Source organism: Trichomycterus rosablanca, chromosome 16 (assembly GCF_030014385.1).
Source record: "Trichomycterus rosablanca isolate fTriRos1 chromosome 16, fTriRos1.hap1, whole genome shotgun sequence".
Classification (NCBI taxonomy): Eukaryota; Metazoa; Chordata; class Actinopteri; order Siluriformes; family Trichomycteridae; genus Trichomycterus; species Trichomycterus rosablanca.
Window position 1 is genome coordinate 10,105,914 of NC_086003.1, and position 13,992 is coordinate 10,119,905.

The window sequence follows — 13,992 nt, forward strand, 5'->3', positions numbered from 1 at the left end:
CCACTGGCCTGTTACATGGTTGGATCAAGCCGTATGGTGACCTTAAAAAGGCATATCATTATTAAAGGTTGGTTAACCCTCCCCAAAGTTGTCATTAAAGTGTTCTGTTTTGTACATATATGCAATTTTGTTGGCTTGTGTGATCTAATGAACTCCAGGGCTAGGTTGCCAAGAGCTCCCAGTAGGGTCTCCCAAGGTGAACAGGTCTGGAGTGAAGATCCAAACAAACACGATCCATATTTCGCCCTTATGAACCCAAAGGAGAGCACACTGTGTGCCCTGCCCAGGAAAGGCTTACCAGGACCTACCCCTGGAGCTTGGCATGGGGGTAGTGTCCAACAACGAGTTTCTGGTGGCTAGGCAGCCCATTTAACCCTGGCCGAGCTCAACCCAAAAAGGCAACGTGGGAGGATGTTGTGGACCCACTACCCGCAAGATCCAGATTAAGGGTGTGGTGCAGTGTTTGTTGGGCACAGTGTGGGGGAAGGGGCCCCTGGCAGAAACATCTGGGTTTTTTGCTTGCCCTATTGCCACCATGACCCTAAAAGGATAAGTGGAGTAGTTGATGATGTTTTATGATTTGACTACAAAATAAAAGCCTGGGCTAGAATCAGTTTAAAAATGAGAAACCTGACATCCTATTCAATACATGGTTGTTTCAATACAATAAAAATAAATAAATAAAATAAAAAATCTGATTAACCTAAAATAATAAGTAATTATGCTTTAACCTAATCACTATTCTTACTTTCTCTTAACAGACTAAGGCATAGAAGGATGTATTCCCCAGCAGTTCTCAGAGTTATCCTGGGTGACAACAGCAGTCAGAGGATAACTTTCCAAAATGGACTTCCTGAATCTATCAAAGAACTTGTTGATGAGGTACAAAGACAGTGTGAAGTTCACTTTAATTTTAGGCTTCAATTTATGGATGAACTATTTGGAAATGAGTTTATGAACCTTACTTCAATTGATGAAGTACAGGATAGAGGGACAATCAGAGTAATTCCCATAACCGACGCTTCAGCTCCCCACTGTGCTAATATCTCTTTTACCTCAGCTACTGCCCATCGCTCGGTTGATGAATCCTCATCTCTGTCTAGTGTTGACACAGATATACTCTCTTCACCAGAGTCAGAGTCATCGTCATCAAGCTCTCGGTTATTTTGGCCTAGAATCTTTCATGTTCCTAAGTTTTGTTACGATGCAGAGTTGAAACTTCATCAGGGCAATGCAGCTTACAAGGAAAATGGTACATTGCTTATTCCAGATCCAAAACTGAAGTCAAACATTCTTGACGGCCTGGTGCAAGAAATAGTTACGTTTAAAGTTTATGTCACTGATAAAGAGTTTAACACTGTTGGAGAGGCCCTCATCTCAAAGCATCCTTGCCTGACTGAGAAAGGCTCCCTCACTGGATTTGCTGGATGGAAAGCTAGCTTGAAGAATAAACTGGCAATCTACCGCACTCACTTGAGAAAGCTTGGGTGTCCAGAGGTGACAATAAACTCTCTTAAGCACAAACCAGAGGGCAAATCAAGTGCTGCTTTTGGCATAAAAAAACCTAGGAGGTCTGAAGTGAACTACTGTCCCTCCTATCCTGCTGGAGAATCTGTTAAGAGCCTTGAGAGTGTGAGAGTTGAGCTTCTTTCAGATGTTAAGAAGAAGAACAACAGGGAAGTACTGAGAATGAAAATGGAAAAGACATTTGCATACAGGAGACATGAAGTGGTTCGTGATACACCAATGATACAAGACTTTCAGGCAAGATGGCCAGCACTCTTTGACGTAAGCGAGGTATGTAATTTATAACATTCTACACACAGAGATGTTATGAACAAGCTAAAACAAAAGCTGTTTGTATGAAGCCTAACTGTTGAGCTTTGCCACAAAGCTAAACATTTGGCATATTTTTGTAAAATTATCTGCTGGCTGCTTGACGGCCCCCCTTAGTTTTAGACAAATTATCGTCATTATGTAGTCCGCTTATGTGCCCAACAAACATGTGGCCAACAAACACTGCACCACACCCTTACTTTGGATTTTTTGGGTAGTGGGTCCACAAGATCCTCCCATGTTGCCTTTTTGGGCTGAGCTTGACCAGGTTATGTGGGCTGCCTATAGCCACCAGGAACTCCCCGTCGTACACTACCCCCAGGCCAAGCTCCAGAGGTCATAATACTAATTATTTGTGAACTTTGGAACTGCTGTACAAATTAAACTTAAGCTTCCTCTTGCTTATAGTAAATAAACGGGTGACAAACGTTTTCATTGTATTTCTTTCCAAATTCCTGCTTCACAGCACATTTATGTCTAATCATTCTTGTTTTCAGATAAATGCTGAATTTAAGCGGATTACCACCATGCCCCTTCAGTCCAGATTTCTCTCTCAGTTAGATGTGCACTCTGAGAAACTGATGGTTCTGTTTAAAAAAAGAGGAGGACAAATAGGCAAACACCTAGAGAGCATCATAGCACCCATGGCTCAAGTAAGTATACTTCCTTGAAAAAAGTACTGCTTTGTTGATGTAGCATTTGATTAAAAGGAAAAAGACTTTAAGCAAACAACTTGCTCTGCTTATTCCCTTTGAATAGAATGATGATGTTGATTTAGGACGAGAATGTATCATCAAGGCAATTTGTGTGTACCTCAACGAGGATCCAGAAAACCTCTTGAGAGAGTATGTGGTGAGTACTATTTTTGAGGTTCAGATGCCCAGATTTTATCTTTAATATTTTGTAAACTTTACAATGTCTATTTATTGAAATTATATATCAGCCAAGTCAGATATCAATATTGTAATGATGGGGCTGTGACAGTATGGATTTTTACTATGGTGGAAAAGCAACATATGCCTGCTCTTTGGCAATTTATTGCCAGTGACTTGTTAGCATGTAAATGAATATGGGTAATAAAATACAGTAAATAGAATAATAATTCTGATGAGAATATTGCAGTTGAAATCCATTTTGGGGCCCAGTGCGATCATTCACAAAAATGTGTAGGCTAACTTCAGAACCTGTCCTTTCATTCTGCAGTACAATATTTCCTCTACACATTAGCAATGTGTTTGTGTAATCTTATTTTGTGACTGTGTGTTCTTCAGGCAGCAGATGAAGCCCTCATCCAGGGATCCATTGAGGAGACCACACTGGGAATATATGTTTTAAAAAAAAGAGATGCCAGTGATAAACCAGACGACATTGGGATTGTCCTTGAGGGTCAAGTGGTCTTGCAGGAGTTGGATAACGTTGCATTAGCTTCTGCAATGTTGTTTGGCCTAATGTATTCTCTAAACCTAAACTACCCTCCTGAACTCAAGTACATCTTCGAAGTGCTTCAGAAGGTTGTCATGGAGCTGGAAGGCAACACACTCTCTAAGAAAGTCCAAGTCCTTAAAAACAGACTTTATCAGTAAACTGACATGTTTTGGAATGAATCACTGAATAGAGGGTATCTTGGCCTCAGCCTCTTTTATGACCCCTCTCATTGATTTTTGTGAACATATGTGAACCTTGCATTCAAATGCTTTGTTATATATGCATATATTATTTATAAGTGGTACAGTACCCCCTTTCCTGTTGGATTTGGGGTGATTTGTTCATGCATTATTTACTGTTGAACGATTGTCATTATAATCGTTTGAGCGCTTGCACATTTATGGGGCCTTTGTTATTAACAGATTTACAACACTACATTGTTAGGTAAACACAAATATTATAAGGAAAGTCTTACTGTTTTGTTTGAGGTTCGACCAATACCTACTGCTTTTATCAAAGATATTAGCTGTCCAGAGTTGAAAACTACAGTGTTGTAAAAAAAAAAGTATTTGCTCCTTCCCAATTTCTTATATTGTTGTTTATTTGTTACATTTTAATGTCTATGAGTTGTAAACTAATTTTAATATAAGATAGTCAACATGAGTAAACACATTACTATTTCACATGTTCAATAAACTAAACTATTATTTAAAAGCTGCAGTCATGCCTAGTAACACCGAACACATTTGTCAATTGGATTATCGGTTATCGGTGTTATCTGTATTGAATACATCTTCATGAAACTAAATGATCATTTAAAAGCTGCGTTTGTGTTTGCTTGTGTTGTTTATTTTGTGTTAATGTTATTTGAAAGCTGTAAAACATTGGAATGTGACATTGGCAACAGTAGAAGATTTGGGAAGGTGCAAATAGATTTTTACAGCCTTGTACGTAAGAATTCTTTGCGTCATTGTGGATCATTCTTTATTGATGCCATTTTTTTCGTCTTGAAAAAGAACTCTTTATGTTCTCTAATGTTTTTGCATAATTAATGGTTAGCATGTCAACAAATTCATTCAGTGTAGTTTGGTGTGAAATGCTCTGTTTTAGAGAAATTTGCAGTTTTTATATGTAATATTCATGCTAAATAGTGAATAGTTATATTTGTGTTGCAGACATTGTGAACCCATGTTCCAATCACCACTGAAAAGAAAATTTGATTTAACCACTGCATACTACTACTGAATGATATTGCTTTGGGTTCCAGTAGTAATGGATGTTTACTATGCATTTTCTTTATAAAACACATTATATAACTGATCAACCATAACATTAAAACCACTGTCCATTTAATCAGCTCCACTTACCATATAGAAGCACTTTGTAGTTCTACAATTACTGACTGTAGTCCATTTGTTTCTCTGCATGCTTTTTTTAACCTGCTTTCACTCTGTTCTTCAATGATCAGGACTCTCCCAGGACCATGACAGAGTAGGTATTATTTGGGTGGTGGATCATTCTCAGCACTGCAGTGACACTGACATGGTGGTGGTGTGTTGGTGTGTGTTGTGCTGGTATGAGTGGATCAGACACAGCAGCGCTGATGGAGTTTTTAAATACCGTGTTCACAGTGTGGGCAGCGTCCTGTGACTACTGATGAAGGTCTAGAAGATCAAACAGCAGCAATAGATGAGCGATCGTCTCTGACTTTACATCTACAAGGTGTAGTAGATGTAACTGACTTTACATCTACTAGGTAGGAGTGTCTAATAGAGTGGACAGTGAGTGGACACGGTATTTAAAAACTCCAGCAGCACTGCTGTGTCTGATCCACTCATACCAGCACAACACACACTAACACACCCCCACCATGTCAGTGTCACTGCAGTGCTGAGAATGATCCACCACCTAAATAATACCTGCTCTGTGGTGGTCCTGATAAAATGGACAGTGTGTGTGTAGAAACAAGGAGGTGGTTTTAATTTTATGGCTGATTGGTGTATTTTTTTTTTTTTTCAAATGTTGTATGTTTTGTGTATATGCACACAGATTTTTTTTTTTTTTTTTGAGTGACTTATTTATTTTCCTGGTAAAGTTGAACGTCTGTTTACCTTAAGTAGGCGCGCGCCTTGTACTGAGTACAAAAGATTTTCAGAATTCCAGGTCTTACCTTGATCAGCTGAATCGATTCGATGCTATCTCAGGCCTCTTGAACCATCCTCTGCTACCATTTGTTAGGATAAATCTTTTAGTTCAAAAGGTCCTGAAGAAAGCAGTCGGGAAGTCCAGAAAGTACTCTTTAAAACACTTTATTAAGTGTAAAAATGATCTGTGAATATATATCAGAGCTAAGCCAATCGGCGCTCCTTTCTCCTGCAGTCTAGAAACACAACCACACAGAAAGAGACCGCTTCTGTCCGCGCCGTTCTTTTTTAAACTCAGCTAGGCTCCTCCTTCTTTACTGCTGGTGGAGCCAATGAAGTGTGCTAAAAAGCCCAGGGCTCCGCCTCCCCCCTTCGGTAGAAGTCAGGGAGGGAGCCTAGCCGGCGCCATGTTGGACAAAAGACCATGCGGCCTGGATGTCGTAAAACTTGGAAAATGCCGTAAAACTTCCCATATTAAATGTACGTTTTTATGTTCCGAAAAACCTAACAATCTTTAAAGTTTTTTGGTAGGAACTTACCAAAAATACAGCCTTTTGCTTGAGACGGTCCATGTAGATCAACCTTTACTTACAAGTACCAACTATAAAACTATGAAACCTAACGTTCTCTCATGGTTTTATGAGAACTAACAGAGAACGTTAGGTAAAGCTTGTATAAGGTTTTATTTCTTATGTGTATAAAGTATCGTTCCAGTAACGTTCCCGGAAGGTTTCTAAGTTAACCCAGCTAGCACAATCATCTGGCCCAGTTCCCACTTTTCTATCGGCACAGTCGGCCGAGTGTCAGAATCGGCCAGAATCAATGTAGCCAGATCCGGCCCAGTTGTTACCACAGCTGGGTTTGGCTGGTGCTCGTAGAAACGCGTGCGCGCCGACGCTGGTTGTCCGGCTGTGGCCCAGCGTCCAGTCTCTGATTCAGCGGCGGCAGAACGAGCGTCACCATAGCAACAGTGCGACGCGAGCCGTTGAAGAAGAGGACTCGTTCGTTCGTGTGAGGTAAATAAACATTTAATCTCTGGAAATGGAAACTGTTTATGGTAATGTTATCTAGTGAGTTTCAGGTTAACTGGTAGTCTGAACTGAAACACTTCAGGTAACGTTAGCTAAAAGGCTAACAGTTTCTAGCATTAGACAACAGCTGCTAAATAATTAAAGTTCATTGAATACTGTGGATAACGTAAACTTAAAAGCTACAATAAGCAACAAGAACAACAACAACAATAATAGTAATACAATAATAAGCAACAGACGACCTACCATCTCTGACTACATCCACAAGGTGGACCAACAAAGCAGGTGTGTATAATTTAAGAGTGGACAGTGAGTGGACACGGTATTTGAAAACTCCAGCAGCGATGCTGTGTCTGATCCAGTCATATAAGCACAACACACAGTAACACACCACCAACCACGTCAGTGTCACTGCAGTGCTGAGAATGATCCACCACCTAAATAATACCTGCTCTGTGGTGGTCATGTGGAGGTCCTGACTATTGAAGAATAAGGTAAAAAGGGGCTAACAAAGTATGCTGAGTAACTGATGGACGACAGTGGAACTGTAGAGCTACAAAGTGCACCTATAGATAGATAACTTTATTAATCCCATAGGGAAAGTCAGTAAATGGTTAGTAAACTATATGGTTAGTGGAGCTGATAGAAAAAGAGTATACATACAAAGAGGTGGTTTTAATGTTATGGCTGATCGTATATAATTTTATAACCCAAAGATTGTCCCTTGTATTTTTTGTAGATATTCAAGTGTCCACTACCATCACTGAGCCACATTTGCTTATTCACCTCTCATACATGAGTAAAAACTATGAACACTACTCTGCAGCATCTAACAGCCGGTGTAGATCATCAGCCAAGGTCACAAGATCCAGCAAGAAGGTTCTGGGTTCGATCCCCAGGTGGGGCGGTCTGGGTCATTTCTGTGTTGTTTGCATGTTCTCCCCATGTCCGCGTAGGTTTCATCCGGGTGCTCCGGTTTCCTCCCACAGTCCAAAGACATGCAAGTGAGGTGAATTGGAGACACTAAATTGTTCATGACTGTGTTTGATATAACCTTGAGAACTGATGAATCTACCGTTCCTGTCATGAATGTAACCAAAGTGTAAAACATGAGGTTAAAATCCTAATAAACAAACAAACAGTACTTCTTTATATTGTGTATATATATATATATATATATATATATATATATATATACAGTATATATATATATATATATATATATATATAGTTTACTTTTATAATTATTATTCTTATATGCAATTATATGTTATTTTCTATGTATAGTATTCATATAGCTGTCATTTTGGTTCACTTTTGTAATTGGTCTTATTTATAATATTCTGATTATTATTATACTACTTGCTGCAATTATCTTAATAAAATACTTTCTACTGCACAATCTGTAGTTAATCTGTAGCATCTGTAGTTAATCTGTAGCATAAATCTACTATTTTTTCTATGAGGATGTGAAAGGAGAAGAAAACGGTAAATAAATAGTATCGTAGTGTTTCGGGGGCTATTCCGGCCCAGTTATGGGAGAGTCGGCGGAGATCTGGCACCCGGATTTGGGCCAGTGTATTTGGCCCGATTCTGGGCAGTCATTCAAAAAGAGTCAGAGCCGACACGGGCTGCCGGTGTTACCGGAGTGTTATTGCAAGGTTGTCTAAAGTTTTCAATAATTTAAAGGTTAGTACAAGGTTCCCTTAAGGTTTCAATAATTTTAAGGTTAGGGGAACGTTAGGGGAACGTTCCCACAACTATAATGCACAACCAAACGGGAACGTTCTATTTCCGTAAAGAAAACTTTCCTGGGGAACCAAAGGGCAACCAAAATGATCTGTTCCCAGAACGTTCTGGGAACCAAAAACTAACGTTCCCGGAACGTTCTGGGAACCAAAAATTGTTAGCTGGGTTTTTATCAATGGGAGACAGAGTGATGTGTATAAAAACAGAAGGAAACTGCTGTTTAATTAATTATATTCATATATGTTCACTTTTATTCTTAGTAACGCGGTGTGTGCGCAACATAACCTGTTTAATACACCGCTGTATGAGTGCAGATGAAGCCTCATTTAAGCTTTTGAAGCTTTTTTCCTGATTGTGCTGAAAATACCTGGGGGGAGGGGGGGCACCTTACACAGTCATGAGAACAAAGGTTTTATTTATGGTGTTTAACATTTATTATTTTTATTCTTTATAATAATAAGTCAACCATATTTTAGGCAAAACAACGCACTCTGCCCACTGTGCTACTCATACAGCGGTGTAGTGTATTAAACAGGTTATGCTGCTATAACCAGCGCACACACACCGTTACTAAGAATAAAAGTGAACACTACTTAATATAATTAATTAAACAGCAGTTTCCTTCTGTTTTTATACACATCACTCTGTCTCCCATTGATACATTGAAAAATTGAAATTTGAAAAATACAGAACAAAGCGTCCTGTATCAGTTCAATACAGAACGCGGCGTTTAGTCTCCAGATAAAGAAGGATTCTGTATTTTACAGGACGGTGGGTAACCCTGGTTTGATTGTCTCTTATATAATCAGTGAGATAACACACAGCACCAAAGCTTCATCAGTCCTGCACATGCTGCTTTAATATAAGCTCCGATACACTGAGTCCACTGTTACAAAAGTGAAACAAGCTTTAAAGCCTCGGCATCAAATGTTCCGTCCCTAATAAACAATGTTTTGTCCATTTTGTGTTAATTACTTTCATTATTTCGCTTTTGTTTTCCTTGTGGGAATTCCTTAGATGTTTAGAAGAGCGGACAGTAGATAGAGATGCACACATCTAAACATCTGCACAATCTAATAACTTTCCACAAGAAAAACAATAGCGGGTCAACTGGATAAAATGATTTCCACAAACTAGACAAAACCTTGTTTATCGTCACCATCACAAACTCCGTTCACTTTACCGCTGACAAACAGTTTGATTGACAGCAGGTAAGCAACACGCACTTCCGGTGTTATTGTACCTACCTTTTCCGTCAGAAATGTGCGGCCGAGAAGTGCAAAACAAATTAACATTTTAGAAAACAAAATTACATATGCCGAAAACAAATTTACAAGTGCTGAAACACTTTTACATATGCCAAAACAAATTTACAAACACTGGGTACCCAAACACTTGTAAAAAAATTTTGCAAAGTGGCCTGTGAAGTTAAAAATTGTTCATATATATTTACAGAGGTAGATAAATGAGTGCACAGAAGGGCATGGTGTCCAGTATCGAACCTAGAATAGTTCAAGCAACATATAACCGTTCAAAAGTGTTATGAGTTCAGCAGTCTGATGGTCTGGGGGAAATAACTGTTACAGAACCTGGTGGACCTGCAGCCTCCACACCACACAGAGATGCAGCTTGTCAGAATGCTCTCTATGGTGCTTCTGTACAAGGTAATGAGGATGGGCGGGGGCAGGTGGACTCTCCTCATCCTGCGCAGGAAGTAAAGACGCTGCTGTGCCCTCTTGACCAGTGACGCGGTGTTTACAGACCAGGTGAGGTTGTCTGTGATGTGCACCCCCAGGAACTTTATGCTGTTAACCACCTCCACTGCCGTGATGTTAATGAAAAGTGGAGCGTGGCTGGGCTGGTTCTTCCTGAAGTAGATGATGATCTCTTTTGGTTTATCCACGTTCAGGATCAAGTTGTTCGCTTTGCACCAACCCACCAACAGCTCAACTTCCTCTCTGTAGGCCAAGTCGTTGTCATCCTTGATAAGGCCCACCACTGTAGTGTCGTCTGAGAACTTCACAATGTGATTAGTGGCAGCCCTAGGGACACAGTCGTGAGTCATCAAAGTGAACAGCAGGGGGCTCAGTGCACAACCTTAAGGGGAACCTGTGCTGAAGGTGATGACACTGGAGGTGTTCTGTCCAATCCTTACTGACTGTGGTCTTTCAGTGAGGGGGAGGGGGGGGGGGGAGTCCAGAGGTGATGTGCTTCTTAACCAGCCTCTCAAAGCACTTCATCATAACTGGAGTGCAACGGGCCGGTAGTCATTTAATGATGAAATATGAGGTTTTTTTGGCACTGAAATGATGATGGCAGACTTAAAACATGATGGGACTTTGGCTAGATCCAGTGAGGTGTTAAATATATCCGTTAGAACAAGGGCCAACTGGTCTGCTCATTCCCTGAGCACCCGACCAGGTATATTATCAAGGCCTGGGGCCTTCCGTGTATTGACTCTCCTCAGAGTCCTCCGCACATTTGCCGTATCAAGGCAGAGTACCTTCTCATCTTGGTGGGGAACAGCTTTCTTCGCTGGAGTGCTATTTAGTGCCTCAAATCTCCCAAAGAAGTTATTGAGTCTATTTAGAAAGTCCACGTCATCATCATCACACACAGGAGGGGTTAGCTTGTAATTTGTGATAATTTGTCCATATGCTGTGCCACATATCCTTGGTGTTAGTGGAATCATGGAAAAAGTCCTGGATTTTTTGCCCGTGAGCACGCTTTGCTAGTTTGATGGCACGGTTTAAGTTGGCTCTCGCTGTTCTCAGTGCATTCTCGTCACCAGACTTGAAGGCTGTGTTCCTAGCCTTAAGCATCTGTTAAGCAGTTAAATTCTAATTGTCCATTACCAGTTTCCCTAATCACACCCAGGCATGATTACTGCCAGACCTGTTGATCTGTTGATTTATACAGCACTTAAATAAAACCTGTCCAAGGTGGCACAGCGGTAAAAACACACGCTGGAACCAGAGCTGGTATCAAATTTCAGCTCTGCCTTGCCGGCTGAGCAACCACACGAACAACGATTGGCGGGACTAAGTCTCTCTCTAATGACTGGTGCAATTACGACCTCTGCTGGCTGATTGATGGCGCCTGCACAGAGATGAGAAAAGAGTGCTCTTAGGGTGTGTCCCTCTGTACACGCAGCTAAGCTAAGCTGCACTTATCAAAGTGTGGGTGATAAGATGCATACGGCATGCTGCCCACGTGTCGGAGTTGGGTTAGCTTCGTTCTTCTCAATCAGAGCAGAGATCGGCATTGGTGGAGAGGAAGCATGATGCAATGGGGCAATTGGACGAGCTAAAAAGGGAGAAAAAGGGGAGAAAATGCATAAAGAAAAATATTTAAAAAAATTTAAAAAAAAAACCTGTCCAGCAATGTGAAGATAGCATCCATGGGAGAGCTGCAAGGTACCAACCACTGTTGACAAAAAAGAACGCAAAGGCTCATCTTTTGCATTTGCCAAAAACATTTAGATTACCCCCATGACCTTTGGAATAACATTCTTTGGACTGATTTGTCAAAAGTGGACGCACTCTAATATGAAAAGACCTAAAGACCATATAAAATACCTTAATGCTAATATTACTTACTCAGAAACCTCCTAATAAAACATGACGATTAACCAGCCTCTCAAAGCACTTCATCATAATTGGAGTGCAATGGGCCGGTAGTCATTTAGTGATGAGATATGAGTTTTTTTTGGCACTGAAATGATGATGGCAGACTTAAAACATGATGGGACTTTGGCTAGATCCAGTGAGGTGTTAAATATATCCGTTAGAACAAGGGCCAACTGGTCTGCACATTCCCTGAGCACCCGACCAGGTATATTATCAGGGCCTGGGGCCTTCCGTGTATTGACTCTCCTCAGAGTTCTCTGCACATTCGCCGTATCAAGGCAGAGTACCTTCTCATCTTGGTGGGGAACAGCTTTCTCCGCTGGAGTGCTATTTAGTGCCTCAAATCTCCCAAAGAAGTTATTGAGTCTATTTAGAAAGTCCACGTCATCATCACACACAAGAGGGGTTAGCTTGTAATTTGTGATAATTTGTCCATATGCTGTGCCACATATCCTTGGTGTTAGTGGAATCATGGAAAAAGTCCTGGATTTTTTGCCCGTGAGCACGCTTTGCTAGTTTGATGGCACGGTTTAAGTTGGCTCTCGCTGTTCTCAGTGCATTCTCGTCACCAGACTTGAAGGCTCTGTTCCTAGCCTTAAGCATCTGTGTACGTCATCGGTCATCCATGGTTTTTGATTGGCCCGTGTGGTGATGCTCTTTATGATGCTGACATCATCCCTGCATTTATTTATGTAAGCTGACACAGTCATGGCATACTCATCAAGGTTGATGTGATCATTGTAAATGGCAGCTGCCCTGAACATGTCTCATTCAGTGCATTCAAAACAGTCCTGTAGTGCATTCATAGCCCCCTTAGGCCACACCTTCACCTGCCTCACTGTAGGTTTTTCTTTGATCAGCAGGGGCTTATACAGGAATTAGCATAACAAATAAATGGTCTGAAGAGCCAAGGTGGGGGCGGGGGGCTGCTCTGAATGCATCCTTCATGTTGGTGTAGGCCATATCTAGTGTGTTCTTTCCTCTGGTTGCACAATCCACATGCTGATGAAAGTTTGGAAGAACTGTCTTCATATTGGCCTGGTTAAAATCCCCAGCCATAATGAAAAAGCCTTCAGTGTGGGCTGATTGCAACTCACTGATGGTCCGGTAGAGAACACTTATAGCCTCCTTTGTATTGGCACTAGGAGGCACATAAACAGCACATAAAACTAGGGTAAAATAGGGTAGAATGGTCTGCAGTTTACAGTCATAAACTCAATGTCTGGTGAGCAGTGGCTTGAGACAAACTTAGCATTTCTGCACCAGTTGTTATTCATGTAAATACACAAACCATCCCCTCGAGATTTACCGCTGAGAGCGCAGCTCCTATCGGCACAAAATGTAGTTAGCCCCTCGATGCTAACAGCGTTGTCCGGGATAGATGAGTTAAGCCATGTAAGCCATGAGAAGGGTGTAGCAATAATTTGATGAATTTTAATTGAAATGAATATTAAGTGTTTTTTTAAATGATAAATTCATTTATTAAAAGACAAATGCTGTTCAGTCTTACCTGACCCTATATGGAAAAAATTATTGCCACCTTAGCAACTAAATAAACCAGTTAACAAATTCTAATTGTCCATTACCAGTTTCCCTAATCACACCCAGGCATGATTACTGCCAGACCTGTTGATCTGTTGATTTATACAGCACTTAAATAAAACCTGTCCAAGGTGGCACAGCGGTAAAAACACACGCTGGAACCAGAGCTGGTATCAAATTTCAGCTCTGCCTTGCCGGCTGAGCAACCACACGAACAACGATTGGCGGGACTAAGTCTCTCTCTAATGACTGGTGCAATTACGACCTCTGCTGGCTGATTGATGGCGCCTGCACAGAGATGAGAAAAGAGTGCTCTTAGGGTGTGTCCCTCTGTACACGCAGCTAAGCTAAGCTGCACTTATCAAAGTGTGGGTGATAAGATGCATACGGCATGCTGCCCACGTGTCGGAGTTGGGTTAGCTTCGTTCTTCTCAATCAGAGCAGAGATCGGCATTGGTGGAGAGGAAGCATGATGCAATGGGGCAATTGGACGAGCTAAAAAGGGAGAAAAAGGGGAGAAAATGCATAAAGAAAAATATTTAAAAAAAAATAAAAAATAATAAAAAAACCTGTCCAGCAATGTGAAGATAGCATCCATGGGAGAGCTGCAAGGATAAACCACTGTTGACAAAAAAA

The 13,992-nt window shown here is 41.0% G+C and overlaps 1 protein-coding gene across 1 annotated transcript; it reads left to right on the plus strand.

The window, feature by feature from the left end:
- Nucleotides 1-1,081: 1,081 nt before the first annotated feature.
- Nucleotides 1,082-3,675, plus strand: LOC134330846 (uncharacterized). The gene is made up of 5 exons (XM_063012116.1): nucleotides 1,082-1,160; nucleotides 1,211-1,797; nucleotides 2,334-2,489; nucleotides 2,596-2,688; nucleotides 3,108-3,675. The coding sequence occupies exons 1-5, from the start codon at nucleotides 1,082-1,084 to the stop codon at nucleotides 3,417-3,419; spliced, it is 1,227 nt and encodes a 408-aa protein (XP_062868186.1). The 3' UTR covers nucleotides 3,420-3,675.
- The last annotated feature ends 10,317 nt before the right edge of the window (nucleotides 3,676-13,992 follow it).

What these genes read in the sequence shown, in the direction of transcription:
- LOC134330846 (XM_063012116.1), top strand. Translation starts at nt 1,082, where the DNA reads ATGAATCCTCATCTCTGTCTAGTGTTGACACAGATATACTCTCTTCAC. An exon ending in CACTCTTTGACGTAAGCGAG is followed by an intron (nt 1,798 to 2,333) that starts GTATGTAATTTA and finishes TCTTGTTTTCAG; the next exon opens with ATAAATGCTGAATTTAAGCG. An exon ending in TCATAGCACCCATGGCTCAA is followed by an intron (nt 2,490 to 2,595) that starts GTAAGTATACTT and finishes CCCTTTGAATAG; the next exon opens with AATGATGATGTTGATTTAGG.